General features: G+C 45.2%; 1 protein-coding gene across 1 annotated transcript; it reads right to left on the bottom strand.

The window, feature by feature from the left end:
• Positions 1–1,003: 1,003 nt before the first annotated feature.
• NANS (N-acetylneuraminate synthase) lies at positions 1,004–12,787 on the bottom strand. The gene is made up of 6 exons (XM_066616794.1): positions 12,556–12,787; positions 9,125–9,340; positions 8,594–8,693; positions 6,436–6,590; positions 3,516–3,782; positions 1,004–3,351 (listed from the first exon to the last, which is right to left on the bottom strand). The coding sequence occupies exons 1-6, from the start codon at positions 12,685–12,687 to the stop codon at positions 3,142–3,144; spliced, it is 1,080 nt and encodes a 359-aa protein (XP_066472891.1). The 5' UTR covers positions 12,688–12,787; the 3' UTR covers positions 1,004–3,141.

Below are 12,787 nucleotides of genomic sequence, written 5' to 3'. Positions count from 1 at the left end.
GGAACAAACCACTCTGCATGTAGTGGATCTACAACCAAATAAGTATGCTAGACTGCAATCTTCATTTTCCTTTTTAAAACAGTATGTTTCTGGTCTTCATGCTGTAGAGAACAGCGGTTATCAAACTCACCAGAAGTTTGAGAACCCTGTTATTTATGTGGGTGGGGGGTGGAGGGTGGCTGCGACATGAGCGGCAGGACCATGCCACTGCCAGGAACCAAGAAGCTTTTTAACAACTTACCCTTTCTACGCTGGCCTCGTGAGGAGCCGCGAGGAGCCCTCTGCAGGGCTCCCTGCCCCTCAAAACAATGAAAAAATAATATTGCAACCCACTTCCGGTTTCATGTTCAATGCAGAGAAACAATTGTGAACGTACAGGCAGTGTCTTTCAAGGGTTACCAATCAAAGTGGCAGCCTATGAATAAATACAGAACTTTTCTTTCTGTGCCTTCCCTTAGGCCTTCATGTTGCATATATTGCTTCCTTCATCATCACTATCCTGTATAGCAGTGGTTCTCACACATTTAGCACCGGGACCCTCTTTTTAGAATGAGAATCTGTCAGGACCCATCCGAAGTGACATCATCAGGCAGGAAAATCTTTAACAATCCTAGGCTGCAATCCTACCCACACTTACCCAGGAGTAAGTCCCATTTTCTATCATGGTTAAAAACATTTACAGAGTAGCCTGTTCACAGTACAGGTCTGTAGCATTTCCCCAAATGCAGTCATGGTAGCATCAAGTCTAATATATTAAAAATAAAATATTGAAATGAATGGGGACCTGCATGAAATTGGCTCACGATCCACCCAGTGGGTCCCGACCCACAGTTTGAAAAACACTGCGTTATATGCAGAAAAGTGTTGCCTTAATTCTATGATCATGTTTCCATACTTTCAAAAACTGGTACACTTATTCCTAAATAAAAGTTAGAGAAACATTCCAGTTTTACATTCCCAAAGGTTTACTTTCTGATTATGGAAGAACTTTTTAAAATGTATCTTTTGTGAGAGAAAAAGATATATTTAAGAAACACAATATGAATACAAACGAATCAGTTGCAAACTGAAATTGAGATCTGTTTTCAGGACTTTTACAAAGAGAAACTAAGATGAACCTGTTTACAAAAAGGTGGGCAAGGACGGTAATTAAAGATACTTAAGCAATCAATACCATTGCATATTTCACATGCTATATCTATCTATAAGAAAGGCTTCCAAATTACAAATATATCCATTCACAGTTATCATTTGTAAGCTATTTACTCGAAAGTTGATACAAGGTCTTCAATCCAGTGACTAATCCTTCCAATTTTTCAATATCCATCTTCTTGCTACCATAAGGGTTACCTGCTCTCAGAAGAGCTTATAACCTGTACTACTGCATGAGACACTGTTCTGAGCATGCTTCCTGACTGGAAGGAAGTGAACCCAGAGCAGTGACTCATTCAGAGATGCAAGAGGGTGAATACTGTTCTATAGCAAGCACAGAACAGATTATGCACTTGAAGTTGTTGTAAAAAAAAATAATCTTTTGAATGGCAAGGGAGGCTGCTCATTTGAATTAAAAGTTTCAGTACAGAAATGAAGACACCCCCAGGCAAGCCACTGCCATGTGAATGACATACTGGTGCCATTCTGTTTAGGCTGATAATATGTGCTGGTCCGAAGCCTAGTTGTGTCATATGTCTCTTTTTGAATGCCCAACACACTGCACCAACATGCAAAACATTTACTAAACTTGGTAATGTTTGAGTAACTTCCAGATGCAACAATGGCAACATTTTCTGCAACAGGAACTGGAGCTATTACTGAGAGAGGACCTGGGGAAATTTCTTTCCATTTAGAACCCAGTTTGTACATATTAGCCATCCGACCAGTCAACTAGACCACAAACAGTAGCTTTACAAACAAGATCTCACAAGACACTGTCTCACATGGGCTTGTTTTTTGTTTTTAATTCAGCAGACCAATCGCCTAAGCCAAAGGTTCGCAAACTTGGGGCACTGTGAAACCCCAGCCAGGGAAGCCCCATCTCTGCCACTTTAAGTGCAGTGGCGCGATTGCCACCATCCTGTCATGGCAGGGGCCAAAAGTTTTTTTTGAGACTTATCCCTGACAGCAAAGGTCTTCTGTAGAGCTTCCCAAGCCTCAAAAAAGCTAAAAATAGCTATCGTGACCCACTTAGGTTTGTGAATGCAAAAATAAAAGTGGGTCACGATAGCTATTTTTAGCTTTTTGGAGGCTTGGGGAGCTCAGCAGAGGAGTCTGTGGTCTCCCTGCACCATCTGGAGAGCTGGCACTGACAGGAGTAAGTCTAAAAAACCACTTTTGGCCTTGGCAGGGACACAAACACATTGCTGCCTTTGCCCCTCCCCCTAAAAGCACTTGCCCAGATTCCCAAACTCCTGGAGAGTTTGAGAACCCTGTTAAAACTCCTGGAGAGTTTGGGAACTGCTGACCTAAGCCTATCTGTACTGGCCATCTGTGGCACATTCATGGCCTAAAAAGGGTGGGTGGAACCCCAAACTATTCTGATGTGCAACAGTGGTAACCCAGAGGCACTGCTTATGGCTAGTAGCCATTCATGAATCTGATGCACGGTCTGTAGCCATTTAACTTTTCCCTTCACACCAAACTTTAGCAGAGATGAAGAAGATGAGAAATAGAATGGTAAGGCATAGAGGCTACTGAACTGTATTTCCTGAGGTGTTCCAACTGGTACAACAACCAAGCCTGCTCTTACCCAGAAGTCTCAGCACTAGAAGACTGGAGCTGAACGGTCTGCACCAAATCAAGTCCTGTTCAAAATGTTCTTCAGCAGTCAGCATTCACTGTTGGCACTACATTTCCAAATCTCCATACTGCCCTTTAAAATCTAACAAAATCTCTCTGGAAAGTTATGTCAAGTTTTACTAAGAATTTTCAGCCATGAACAAAGTCCGTTTTCTGAATCCTGCACTACCCAAACGCTATTTCAGTCTTGTGTCATACTGGCATTTTTTTGACCACCTAAAAAGAAAGATCTCATGGAGGTTTGCTTCCCTAAAGCCATTCATTCTAACAGAGTGCTACGATTTCAGTGTACTGCTAAAGAGCATCCCAAGGTCCCATTTCACAAACCATACAGAGCCAGTCCATTTAGCATTTCACTTTTTTCACATCATTTTCAATGGCATCTTCAAGGATGGTCTCATCTTCATCAATGTTCACCTTAACCTTCTTGCCAACCAAGTCAAAGATGTCTTCTGGGGGGTATCCCTTGGGTTCACCCACCTTTACTGTGAGCATGTCCAGGGTCAGTGTGGTACCTTCAGGGATTCTCACTTTGGCAACTACAGACTTCCCCAGCTACAAGAAGAGAAGATGGAGGGTAGGTCATGGGTGCTAACTGATCTACAGTAACAGGCATGTGCAAGTAGCCAATCTCTGTGGCTTTCCTATGATGCAGACATATGTATGCTGTTGTCACAATTAACCAAACAAAAAGGAAGAGTGTAATTCAAGAAAATTACCTTTTCATTGCAGGCCACTTCACATGGCAAGAGCTGTTTGAGTGGAGACCCCATGGCCGCCTCCACCATCCGAATACTCCTCACCAGTTCTGCCAACTCGTTTGGCTCCAGGGATGCCTGGTGATCACTTCCTTTCCAGGTCTTGTCCAGTGTGATGTGGCGCTCCAACACTTTGGCACCCATAGCAACTGCTGCGACAGAAATGGCTATCCCGGTCTCATGACCAGAATAGCCAATAGGAATATCGGGAAAAGTTGATTGATACTCCTAGAAGGACAGAGAAGTTGATTCGGATTACAAAGACAGTCATCTTCACAGGACACAACTAACCATGCACAGGCTGTTAGGATAAGACAGTGGTACTCAAACTTTCCTGGCCAGTGGCTCGCTTGACCCCCGTGGCTGTTGGCCATGACTCCCCATCATGTTCCTGAGGGCTGGAAGTGACATCATTAAATAGGAAGTGGCCAGAAATATTGACTATATTAAATATAATATTATATTTATTATAATATAATAATAAATATATATTAACTATATTAATTATATTAATTAAATGCAGATCTTAAAAATATATTAATACACAGCAATATACATGCTTTATAAATGATCAGCTGCTGATCACTGTTGGAGACAGGGTGCTGGAGTAGGTAGATTTTGTCTGGTCCAGGAGGTCTCATTTTTTCAAACTTTGTAAGCATACCAATAGAATTGTTTTATCAAATGAACTTTGTGAACAACCAGTCTGACCAACATTACACACACCCACCCCTGTGGACCCCAATCCAAGTAGTCATTTCTCCCATTCTCCTTGGATAGGATTGAACTCTTTATGAATTTAATGAAATTAAATTTTTCCAGCAGCTGGTGAGGAAAACAAAAATAGACCATGAAAATATATCATAGCTGATAAGGATTTGGTTAGGAAGCTGATTTGTCTCCTGTACTAGGAGATGCACAACTGAAGCCTGTGCATGTCTACTCAGAAGTAAGTCCCACTACAGTCAATGGGGCTTACTCCCAGGAATAGGATTGGGCTGGCAATCACTTCCTCAATGGCTGATAAGTATTCCCTTCAAATAGCAAGATTCATCACTTTAAAAATACAGCCGCTCCTCTTCAGTCAAACAACAAGATTAATAAATCACTTTTAAAACTGTTCCCTTTTTCTGCTCCTGGCCAAGTAAAGTGCGTGCTTCTCTCCTCCCCCCCCCCCTTTGCCAACTGCATGGAAACAACTTTAAGACCCCTGGTGACTGGTAAAATAGGAAGCATTTTATTTGGGGAGGGGGAGGAAAGCAGGAAGGTTTGCAGATCGAAAGGGGGAGCAGAAGAGGGAGGGGGTTGAAAAGAGAGATTTCACTTGGATGAGAAGCGATCCCAGGCTGGGAACTAGGAACCAACCAGACAAGGATCAAGGAGGGTTAAGGACTGCAAGCTGAGCATGCTTGGTATTTGCCAGATGAGCTTTGGAAACAACATGCAGCAAACACAGAAGGCAGCAGCCTCGGAGTGGAGGGGGAAGAGGGCAGGGCAGCAGCAGCCCCTCTCGCAGCTGAGCAACTCCCGTTTCTTCTGCTTTAAAAAAAAGCGCAGAAGATGGGCTCGTATTCTGCCCAGGGGTGCAACTGTATCGCTGCAAGAGGACATCCTGCCTCTCCTTTGAGTTCCTGGCACTTCCCTAAGGAGCCGCACCTCAAAGTTTGAATAACACTGGGATAAGATATAAAATGGGTCAATTGTGCTTATATGCAAGATACTCCAGCCACAGCAAAGTTAGATACACTGACAAAATAAATGGATTTAAGCAGTTTTAATTATGTGCTGGAACGAAGCCTCCGCTTATAATTGAGAGAATTTCTAGGATCAAGATAATTTCTATTATCAAGATAACCGACAGCCCAATCCTAAAAGGCAGCCCAATCCTGAGCTGCCCAGGTCGCCCCTGCTTGGCGGCACCATGAGGGCTGCCGCCGAATCCAGCACCTTCCGTGCTACTGTGGGAGGTACCTCGGGAGCGTCCCCTTCCCCCGGGTAAGGGAGGCAGCCCCGCAATGGGGCTATTCTCTTTAGCGGCGCCCAAATGGCACCACTAAAGTAAAGGCACTCGTGTAAGGCACGCAGCCTCCACGAGCGCCTAGGATCCAGCAGAGCGGAGCTCCATGGACCCTCCTCCTGCCCGCCCCCAGGCACGCCTCTGGCACGCCCCCCTCCCCGCGTCATGCTGGCCTCCCCGCCCCATCCCCAAGTCATGATGGCCTCCCCCTCCCCAGAACGCCCCCGTCCCTGCCCCATTTGCCGTTCCGCAGCCTGGCGGTCACAGGCACCACCGAGCTACGGAACGCAGGCGCCCGCCGGGCAGTGGCTCAGCGCCGGCCGGAGCCGAGCCACCTCTGGTGGGAGCCCGGCGGTAAGCCCCGCAAACATGCCTTACGGCACGTTTGCAACTGTGGTCTGCACCGTGGAGGCATGCTGCGGACCATAGGATTGGGCCGTGAGTGAGGGCCCAATCCTATCGAACTTTCCAGCATCAGTGCAGCCACATTGCAGCCCCAAGATAAGGGAACAAGTATTCCCTTACATTGAGGAGGCCTCTGTGACTGCCTCCCCACCACAGGATGCAGTGCACGCCCCATTGGTATGGCTGCTCTGCCATTGGAAAATTGGCCCTCAATCTGTTCTCAATTGACTCCAGAATCAAAAGGAGACATTTCAGGACAATGATTACAACCTACTATTGACCTACGCTAGGCACAAATGTTTTTGTCTAGTTTAGTGTTACAGGTTTTTTTTTTGTATTTATATATATTGTATTTTTAAAATATTGTCAGCACCCTTTTGTGCCATTGGGGAAAGGCAGGATAAAAATTCCTTAAATAAATAGTATTGTCTCACCCATCAACCAAGGTGGTTCACTGACCTTTATGACCCGAAGGTTGACATCTTCAGGCTGAAGAGGGTAAGCACTGGTGCACTGGAGAAAACAGAAGTTTGGGTTGATGGGCTTCACAAGCTGGTACACCTGTTTCATTGTGTTCATCGACTGCATTCCACTAGAAATTACCATTGGGCGACCTGGATGGAAAGGTCATGGACATCTGTCTTAATTTTATCAGGTTTGTTGTTTGATCTTATACAACTGCATTATAACAAATTGGCAGATCCCTTGCCAGTTCACCTGTGCTCTATATTATCTTGCAAAACCATAACCAAACACATGCCAGTTCTCCAGCTGCCTATCCCTCCTCAATAAGAACAAAAGCTATTTGTGTTTATATCATCTGATTCACAGTGCTGATGTGACTTCAAATTCCCTTTGGAGTGTGGGTCCTGTACACTTGAGGGAACACTTCTATACATTCTCCTGTCCCTAGCTTCCTGCCCCCTAAGATAAGTAAAGGAGTCCCTACTTGTGATTCCACTGCTATGTTATCACCCAGCAGGATAAACCTGGAATTTTGTTAAGTAGACCCCAACTTAACAATATTCAAGTTGCTTTTTATTTAGGACATTTATGGCATTTAGGAGTCAGTCTACTTTATTTAACTGTCATTGGGCCAGTTCAGACAATTCTCCTGCAGCCCCTCCACATTCCATGGTGAAGGAGCATAGGAGTACACTTCTCCAGTTCACTCAAAGTGCTGTCCCACTGCCACACAGTTTCATGGAGAGGGGAATTAATCATACTACATATGACAGGGAAGTCTTGGCTGCCACTGAAAACAGCTATTGCTATTCGCTCTACCCTCTAAAATGTAGAGTAGAACCAACCTGGTGCTGCAATAATAAATAACAACAACTCAGTATTTATATACTGCCTTTCTGGTCATCGGATTACTCCTCTAACTTTATTCAAGGCGGTTTACATAGGCAGGCATTTCTAAATTCCTCAAGAGGATTTTTACAAACATAGAGGTTCCCTCTTTCAAGAACCAACAACATTTCAGAATGGCTCTTCCTGGTTTGGTCTCACTTCTGGCCTCCAGTTCTCCCAGGCAGGCTGACAAGCAGCTCCATCTCTCACGTGGAGGGCAGCCAAGACGCTTCCTCCTCACAGCAAGAGCAGGTGGAATCACTCAGCTGGGCTTGTCAGCTGCTTCAAGGTCTCGCCATTCTCAGCCTTCAGGGAGCTGCCGGTGTCCTCGAACTGGCGACCTTCTGATGTTATCTTTGGGCTAACGGAGGCTCTACCCTCTAGACCAGACCTCCTGCCCAATATCGTAATATTTTCCCCTTCCCACATCATTGGCAAATGGATACAGAGAGCGGAAGAAGACATGCAGCATGTCACAACAACACACCAATATCACAACACAGGGTAGGTTCCAAGCTATAGCTGGGTATTTGCTATCATGTCTACTTGGCCATAGGAAACTGCATATGCAGTGGCGGACCTCCCCAGCCCCGTGCTCCAGGACAAAGGTTCACAATGGTGTCCCTTGCAGGCTGTCGTCGCCCCCTCACATGCAAATCCGTCCCGTTCCCCCACTCACTTGAGGCTCACGGAGCCTTGTGTGATCCAAGGCTGTGTTGGGGAAGCCTCTCTGAGGTTCCCTGACACTATACACTGTGCTTCTGGGAAACTGCAAGCACAGTTTCCGACCCCATTGGGAGCCTCAGAAAGGCTTCCATGGGGTCCTACAGGCTTGCACCTGGGGCATTTGCCCCATAGAACATAATGGGAGGTCTGCAACTGGGCATATGTTCTCTCATATGGAGACATACCACATGAATGGTAGAGCAATGATTTTCTATAGCAATGATTTTCAACCTTTTTCATCTCATGGCACACTGACAAGGTGCTAAAATAGTCAAGGCACCCCATCCATTTGTTGACAATCGACAAGACACACCGTGCTGACGGCAGGGGGCCCCAAAGGCCCTACTAATAAATGACCCTCCCTTAAACTCCCTTGGCATACCTGCAGACCATTCGTGGCACAGCAATGTGCCATGGTACAGTGGTTGAAAAAGAAAATCACTGTTCAATAGCTAGATTATCTGCTGGGATTTATTCAAACAGAGACATGCATTACAAACATTCGACAACAATCGTTAACACCGCTATTTAAAATTACCTTTTCTGGCTGTCTTTTCCAAGTACGGGAAATTGTTTGTGTCCCCTGATCCTACTTTAAAAAACGGAACAGCCAGTTCATGCAGAAACTCTACAGCCATCTAGGGGAGAGACATTTAAAAATAAAAATACAGAAATTGAAATCCCCATCAATAAAGACTGCTGAGTGGATGAATGATCCTCCCTCAGAAACAAGCAGCAGTGTGAACAAATGACGATGGCCATATTGAAGAAATTCAGAGGCATGTAGATTTCAGGGTTCATTGCAAGCTCCCCTCTATTTTTTGGGATACTGGATGGCAGGTGTTCAGCCGCACTTCAGGTCAGTGTCAGCAAGTTGAGAGTCTGGAGTAGAAACAAAGAGCTTGTGTCCCTAGTGAGCATCTAAAAATCCCAGTGACTTTGGGGCTCATCCAGAGTTGTGCTTCCAAGCTGTATTTACAGCTAAAGTCCATCCCAGGTTGTAGGGGCCTTCCACAAGAAACAGCTTCCTTTTGAAACAAACCCCCCCCCCCATATACATCTTACTTACCTCATCCATGCCTGATGCGGTGAAGAAAATCCCAATCTCCTTCGCGTATCTCTGCAATTCCCTGTACTGGTCATGACTTAACTCCAGGTGGCGCTTGTGCTCGCCATAGGTTTTCCCCCAGGAGTGCTTGGATGTGTATGGTCTCTCCAGAGCTCTCTTATTGAACTTGTGCTCCAGTTCACTTTTCTGGAACTTGGCACAATCTGCTCCACATTCCTATAAAAGACATGACCACAGCAATAGTTGCACAAGACCAGGACTACTGAACATGTCATCGCCAACCAGTGCAAACAGCAATATTTAATGCGGAATAAGATATTTATTGTGGAGTAAGACCTGATCTACACATCCAGCAAAATGTGGTGGTGGGAGTGCCTTGGACAGCGGTAGCAGATTGTACTAATTAGCCTTTAGGGTGGTGGTACCATTTTTTAATATTGGGGGAAATCCTGCAATATGAAAAAACCCAATACATTCATGAGAAAATTACATGCAGCTCAAGGTCAATACACACACAGTGATGCACACTAGAACAAAAAAATCCCAATTTTATGTATATATTTTATATATGCACTCTCAGCTGTGGCAACAAAGCAAGAAAAAAATCTTGGATTGTGGTGGATTGCTCTGTGATAACACTGACTCAATGTGTAATAATTGTATAAAAGGCAAATTCCACACTAAGGGATCATTAGGAAAGGAATTAAGAATAAGACTTAATATTATAAGTATTCCTATACAAATGGATGCTGCAGCTGTATTTGGAATACTATGTACAATTCTCGGCACACCTCCAGAAGGACACTGTACAGCTGGAAAAGATGCAAAAAGAGGATAACCAAACCGAGCAGAGGGCTGGGGCATCTTTTTACGAGAAAGGTTTGAGGCTTTTTTGGCTCAAGAGAAGGCATTACGTGTCAGTGACATGATTAAGGCTTAGAAAATTGTGCATGGTGTGGAGAGATATTCGGAGGGATGTTTTTCTCTTGCAATATAAGAGTTTGGATTCATCTAATGAAACCAGTGGAAGATTAAGGTTAGGGAAAAGGCGTGACTTCACATAGCATGTAATCCATCTGTGGAATTCAGTGCCATAAGATGCAGTGATGTCCACTAGCATGGATTGCTTTCAAAGGGGATAAGACAAATTCATGGAGGTTTAGCAATGCCCCCTAGTCAAAATGGCCATGCACTATTTCCAGGTTCAGTGGCTGTATCAATGCCAGTTGAAGGGGAGCAATGACAGGAGAGAAGGGTGCCTTTTTGTCATATTTGCGAGTTTCCCAAAGGCAGCTGGTTGGTTACTGGGGGATGGAGACTAGATGGGTCTTTGTTCTGATCCTGCAGAGCTTTTTTTCCCCTGAAGTTTTATTTATTCACTATAATTGGACATACTCCCAACAGTGTACAACAGCAGCCTTACAATCCCATCCTATGCTTACTTTATTCAGAAATAGCACTGAGGTTAATGGAAGTATGCATAGAATTGTGGCTTTAGTTTCACAGAATGGAACTTAGCCTTGATGCTGGGTTTAGCAAAATAATTCACACTCTGCACTGTAAATGGTAGCCTTTGATTTCAATCCCACCTGTGGCATATACCATCAATTTCTCTTTACAGTCAGTCTGATGTAGGGGGCAACATGTTGGGCTTGGGCTGTAACCACCAGGGCCTCAAATCAAATTCAGAATACTCCATTCTGAAACTCACTTTCCTTCAGCCTAACATACTTTGCAAGACCACTGTTCACAAAACCAAATGGGCAACAATCCTATGTGCATTGCTCTGAGCTCCTTGGAGAAAAGATGGGATAGACATGTGATAAACTAATTCTCAGTAATGTGTTTTAAGGACTAAGATCCAAGTACTCCATCTTAACTGCTTTGTGAATCACAGCTTATTATCCCCATCATTTATAGAGAATTTCTCCAAGTATGAAGCAGTTTATAAGCCTTATCCCATCAGTCAGAATTTCTCCTCACTACCACTGTGGGATGCTGTCCGGGCAACCTACTCATTTCAAAATTAAATTCCAGTTACTTAGACAATTTATACCCCATGTTTCAAATTTATAATGTGGCTCACAACACAATACAGAAAGAACTCCAAGCACTGCATGCAAGGGGAGACTCGGATCTGTGTGCAGTTTTATACAGGTAGATTACCCCTTATCCAGACCTCTGAAATCTGGGCTATTCCAAAATTGAGACATTTTTGTCCAAGACTTTCTTTTAAAGCTTTCTGTAGATCTGGAAGATCTTGTGCTCATTTCCCACAGTGCAGGTACAGGATGTAAATTTACCCCTGCTAACTGGGTAAGAGACACTTTTTCTAGTGGGTGCTCCTCTTTTATTTAGCAGGGAGAGAGTAACTGGCCCACTTCACCCCAGCAGTGTCTTTTCTAGTGGCTGTCTGCTGGTGTTCTTTTGCATCTTTTTAGATTGTGAGCCCTTTTGGGACAGGGAGCTGTTAGTTATTTGATTTTCCTCTGTAAACTGCTTTGTGAGCTTTTTGTTGAAAAGCAGTATATAAATACTGTTAATAAAAAAATAATAAGTTTTATTCTCTGCTCTGCAGTGTGTCCCTATTCAGACACTGTTGAAAAATCTCAGAGGCCAGCAGACTCCCATATGGTAACAGTGAAGAGCAAGAGGAAGCATTTCTCATTGTATTTATGCAATTATTCCAGAATCCAGACGCATTCCCTTCCCAAGCAGTCTGGATAAGGGATACTCAACCTGCATCCACAATGGCTTGTCTGTGCGTAGAAGTCATCACTTCATGCCGCAGTCATCAAATGCCCCAGGGTGAACCAGTTATAGGGCAGTGGTTCTCAACCCTTGTCCTCTGCCATACCCCTTCACATGGTCCACCTATTCAAAGTATTATTCAAAGACATCATCACCAGTTACTTCTGGGTTGGGACACCAGATGCAATGTGACCAACACTAATAAGAGGCTCAGGGTAGACAGGAGGGTTTTTTGAGCATGCAAAAGTATGCTTTGGAGCCTCCTACTGCTGTTTGTCGTGTTGCGTCCCTGGTCTTGTTGCGGCAGGTGTCCAGGGGTCCTGCAAGTACCACCAAAGGCCACTCAAGTACCACTGGTGGTACCCATACCACTGGTTGAGAAACACTGGTATAGAGCCCAAAAGGCAGCAGGACCCTGTGATCCAAGTCTCTGAGCCAAGCCACATGGAAAGAAAGCAGTGATGGGGGGGGGGAACGACACACGCAGTGCATGCACACATGAAGAGGGGTCCCCAAAGAAACCATGCTCAGCCATGCCTGCAGCTCATTGCACGTTTGCTGCCCCACCCATTCACAGAGCGACATGGTGCGCAAAGCGAGAGACAGGCGCAGGCAGCTCTTCCACACGTCACCGACACTAGCCAGGCTCGCCCTCCCCGGCCACGCATGCCCCGCCGCACCTTGGCCACCCGGATCATCTGCTTGGCCACCTCCAGGTCTCCCTGGTGGTTCTGGCCGATCTCGGCGATGATAAAACAGGGGTGGTCTCCACCGATGCCCCGGCCCGGGCACAGCTCGAACTGCAGCGGCATCGCGCTTGGGCTTGGAGACGGGCGCACAGACCGGACCAGCTCCTGCTGTCTCCCCACCCTGCCAGCGCGCGTGCGCCAGGAACCAGCAGCGCTCTTCCCA

The sequence above is a fragment of the Tiliqua scincoides genome, chromosome 2 (genome assembly GCF_035046505.1).
Source record: "Tiliqua scincoides isolate rTilSci1 chromosome 2, rTilSci1.hap2, whole genome shotgun sequence".
Lineage (NCBI taxonomy): Eukaryota > Metazoa > Chordata > Lepidosauria > Squamata > Scincidae > Tiliqua > Tiliqua scincoides.
The sequence above is the reverse complement of the archived record's forward strand: the minus strand, read 5'-3'. Positions and strand labels throughout refer to the sequence as shown.

What these genes read in the sequence shown, in the direction of transcription:
- NANS (XM_066616794.1), bottom strand. Translation starts at nt 12,687, where the DNA reads ATGCCGCTGCAGTTCGAGCTGTGCCCGGGCCGGGGCATCGGTGGAGAC. An exon ending in AGATGATCCGGGTGGCCAAG is followed by an intron (nt 9,341 to 12,555) that starts GTGCGGCGGGGC and finishes TGTCTTTTATAG; the next exon opens with GAATGTGGAGCAGATTGTGC. An exon ending in AAGTGGCCTGCAATGAAAAG is followed by an intron (nt 3,352 to 3,515) that starts GTAATTTTCTTG and finishes CTCTTCTTGTAG; the next exon opens with CTGGGGAAGTCTGTAGTTGC.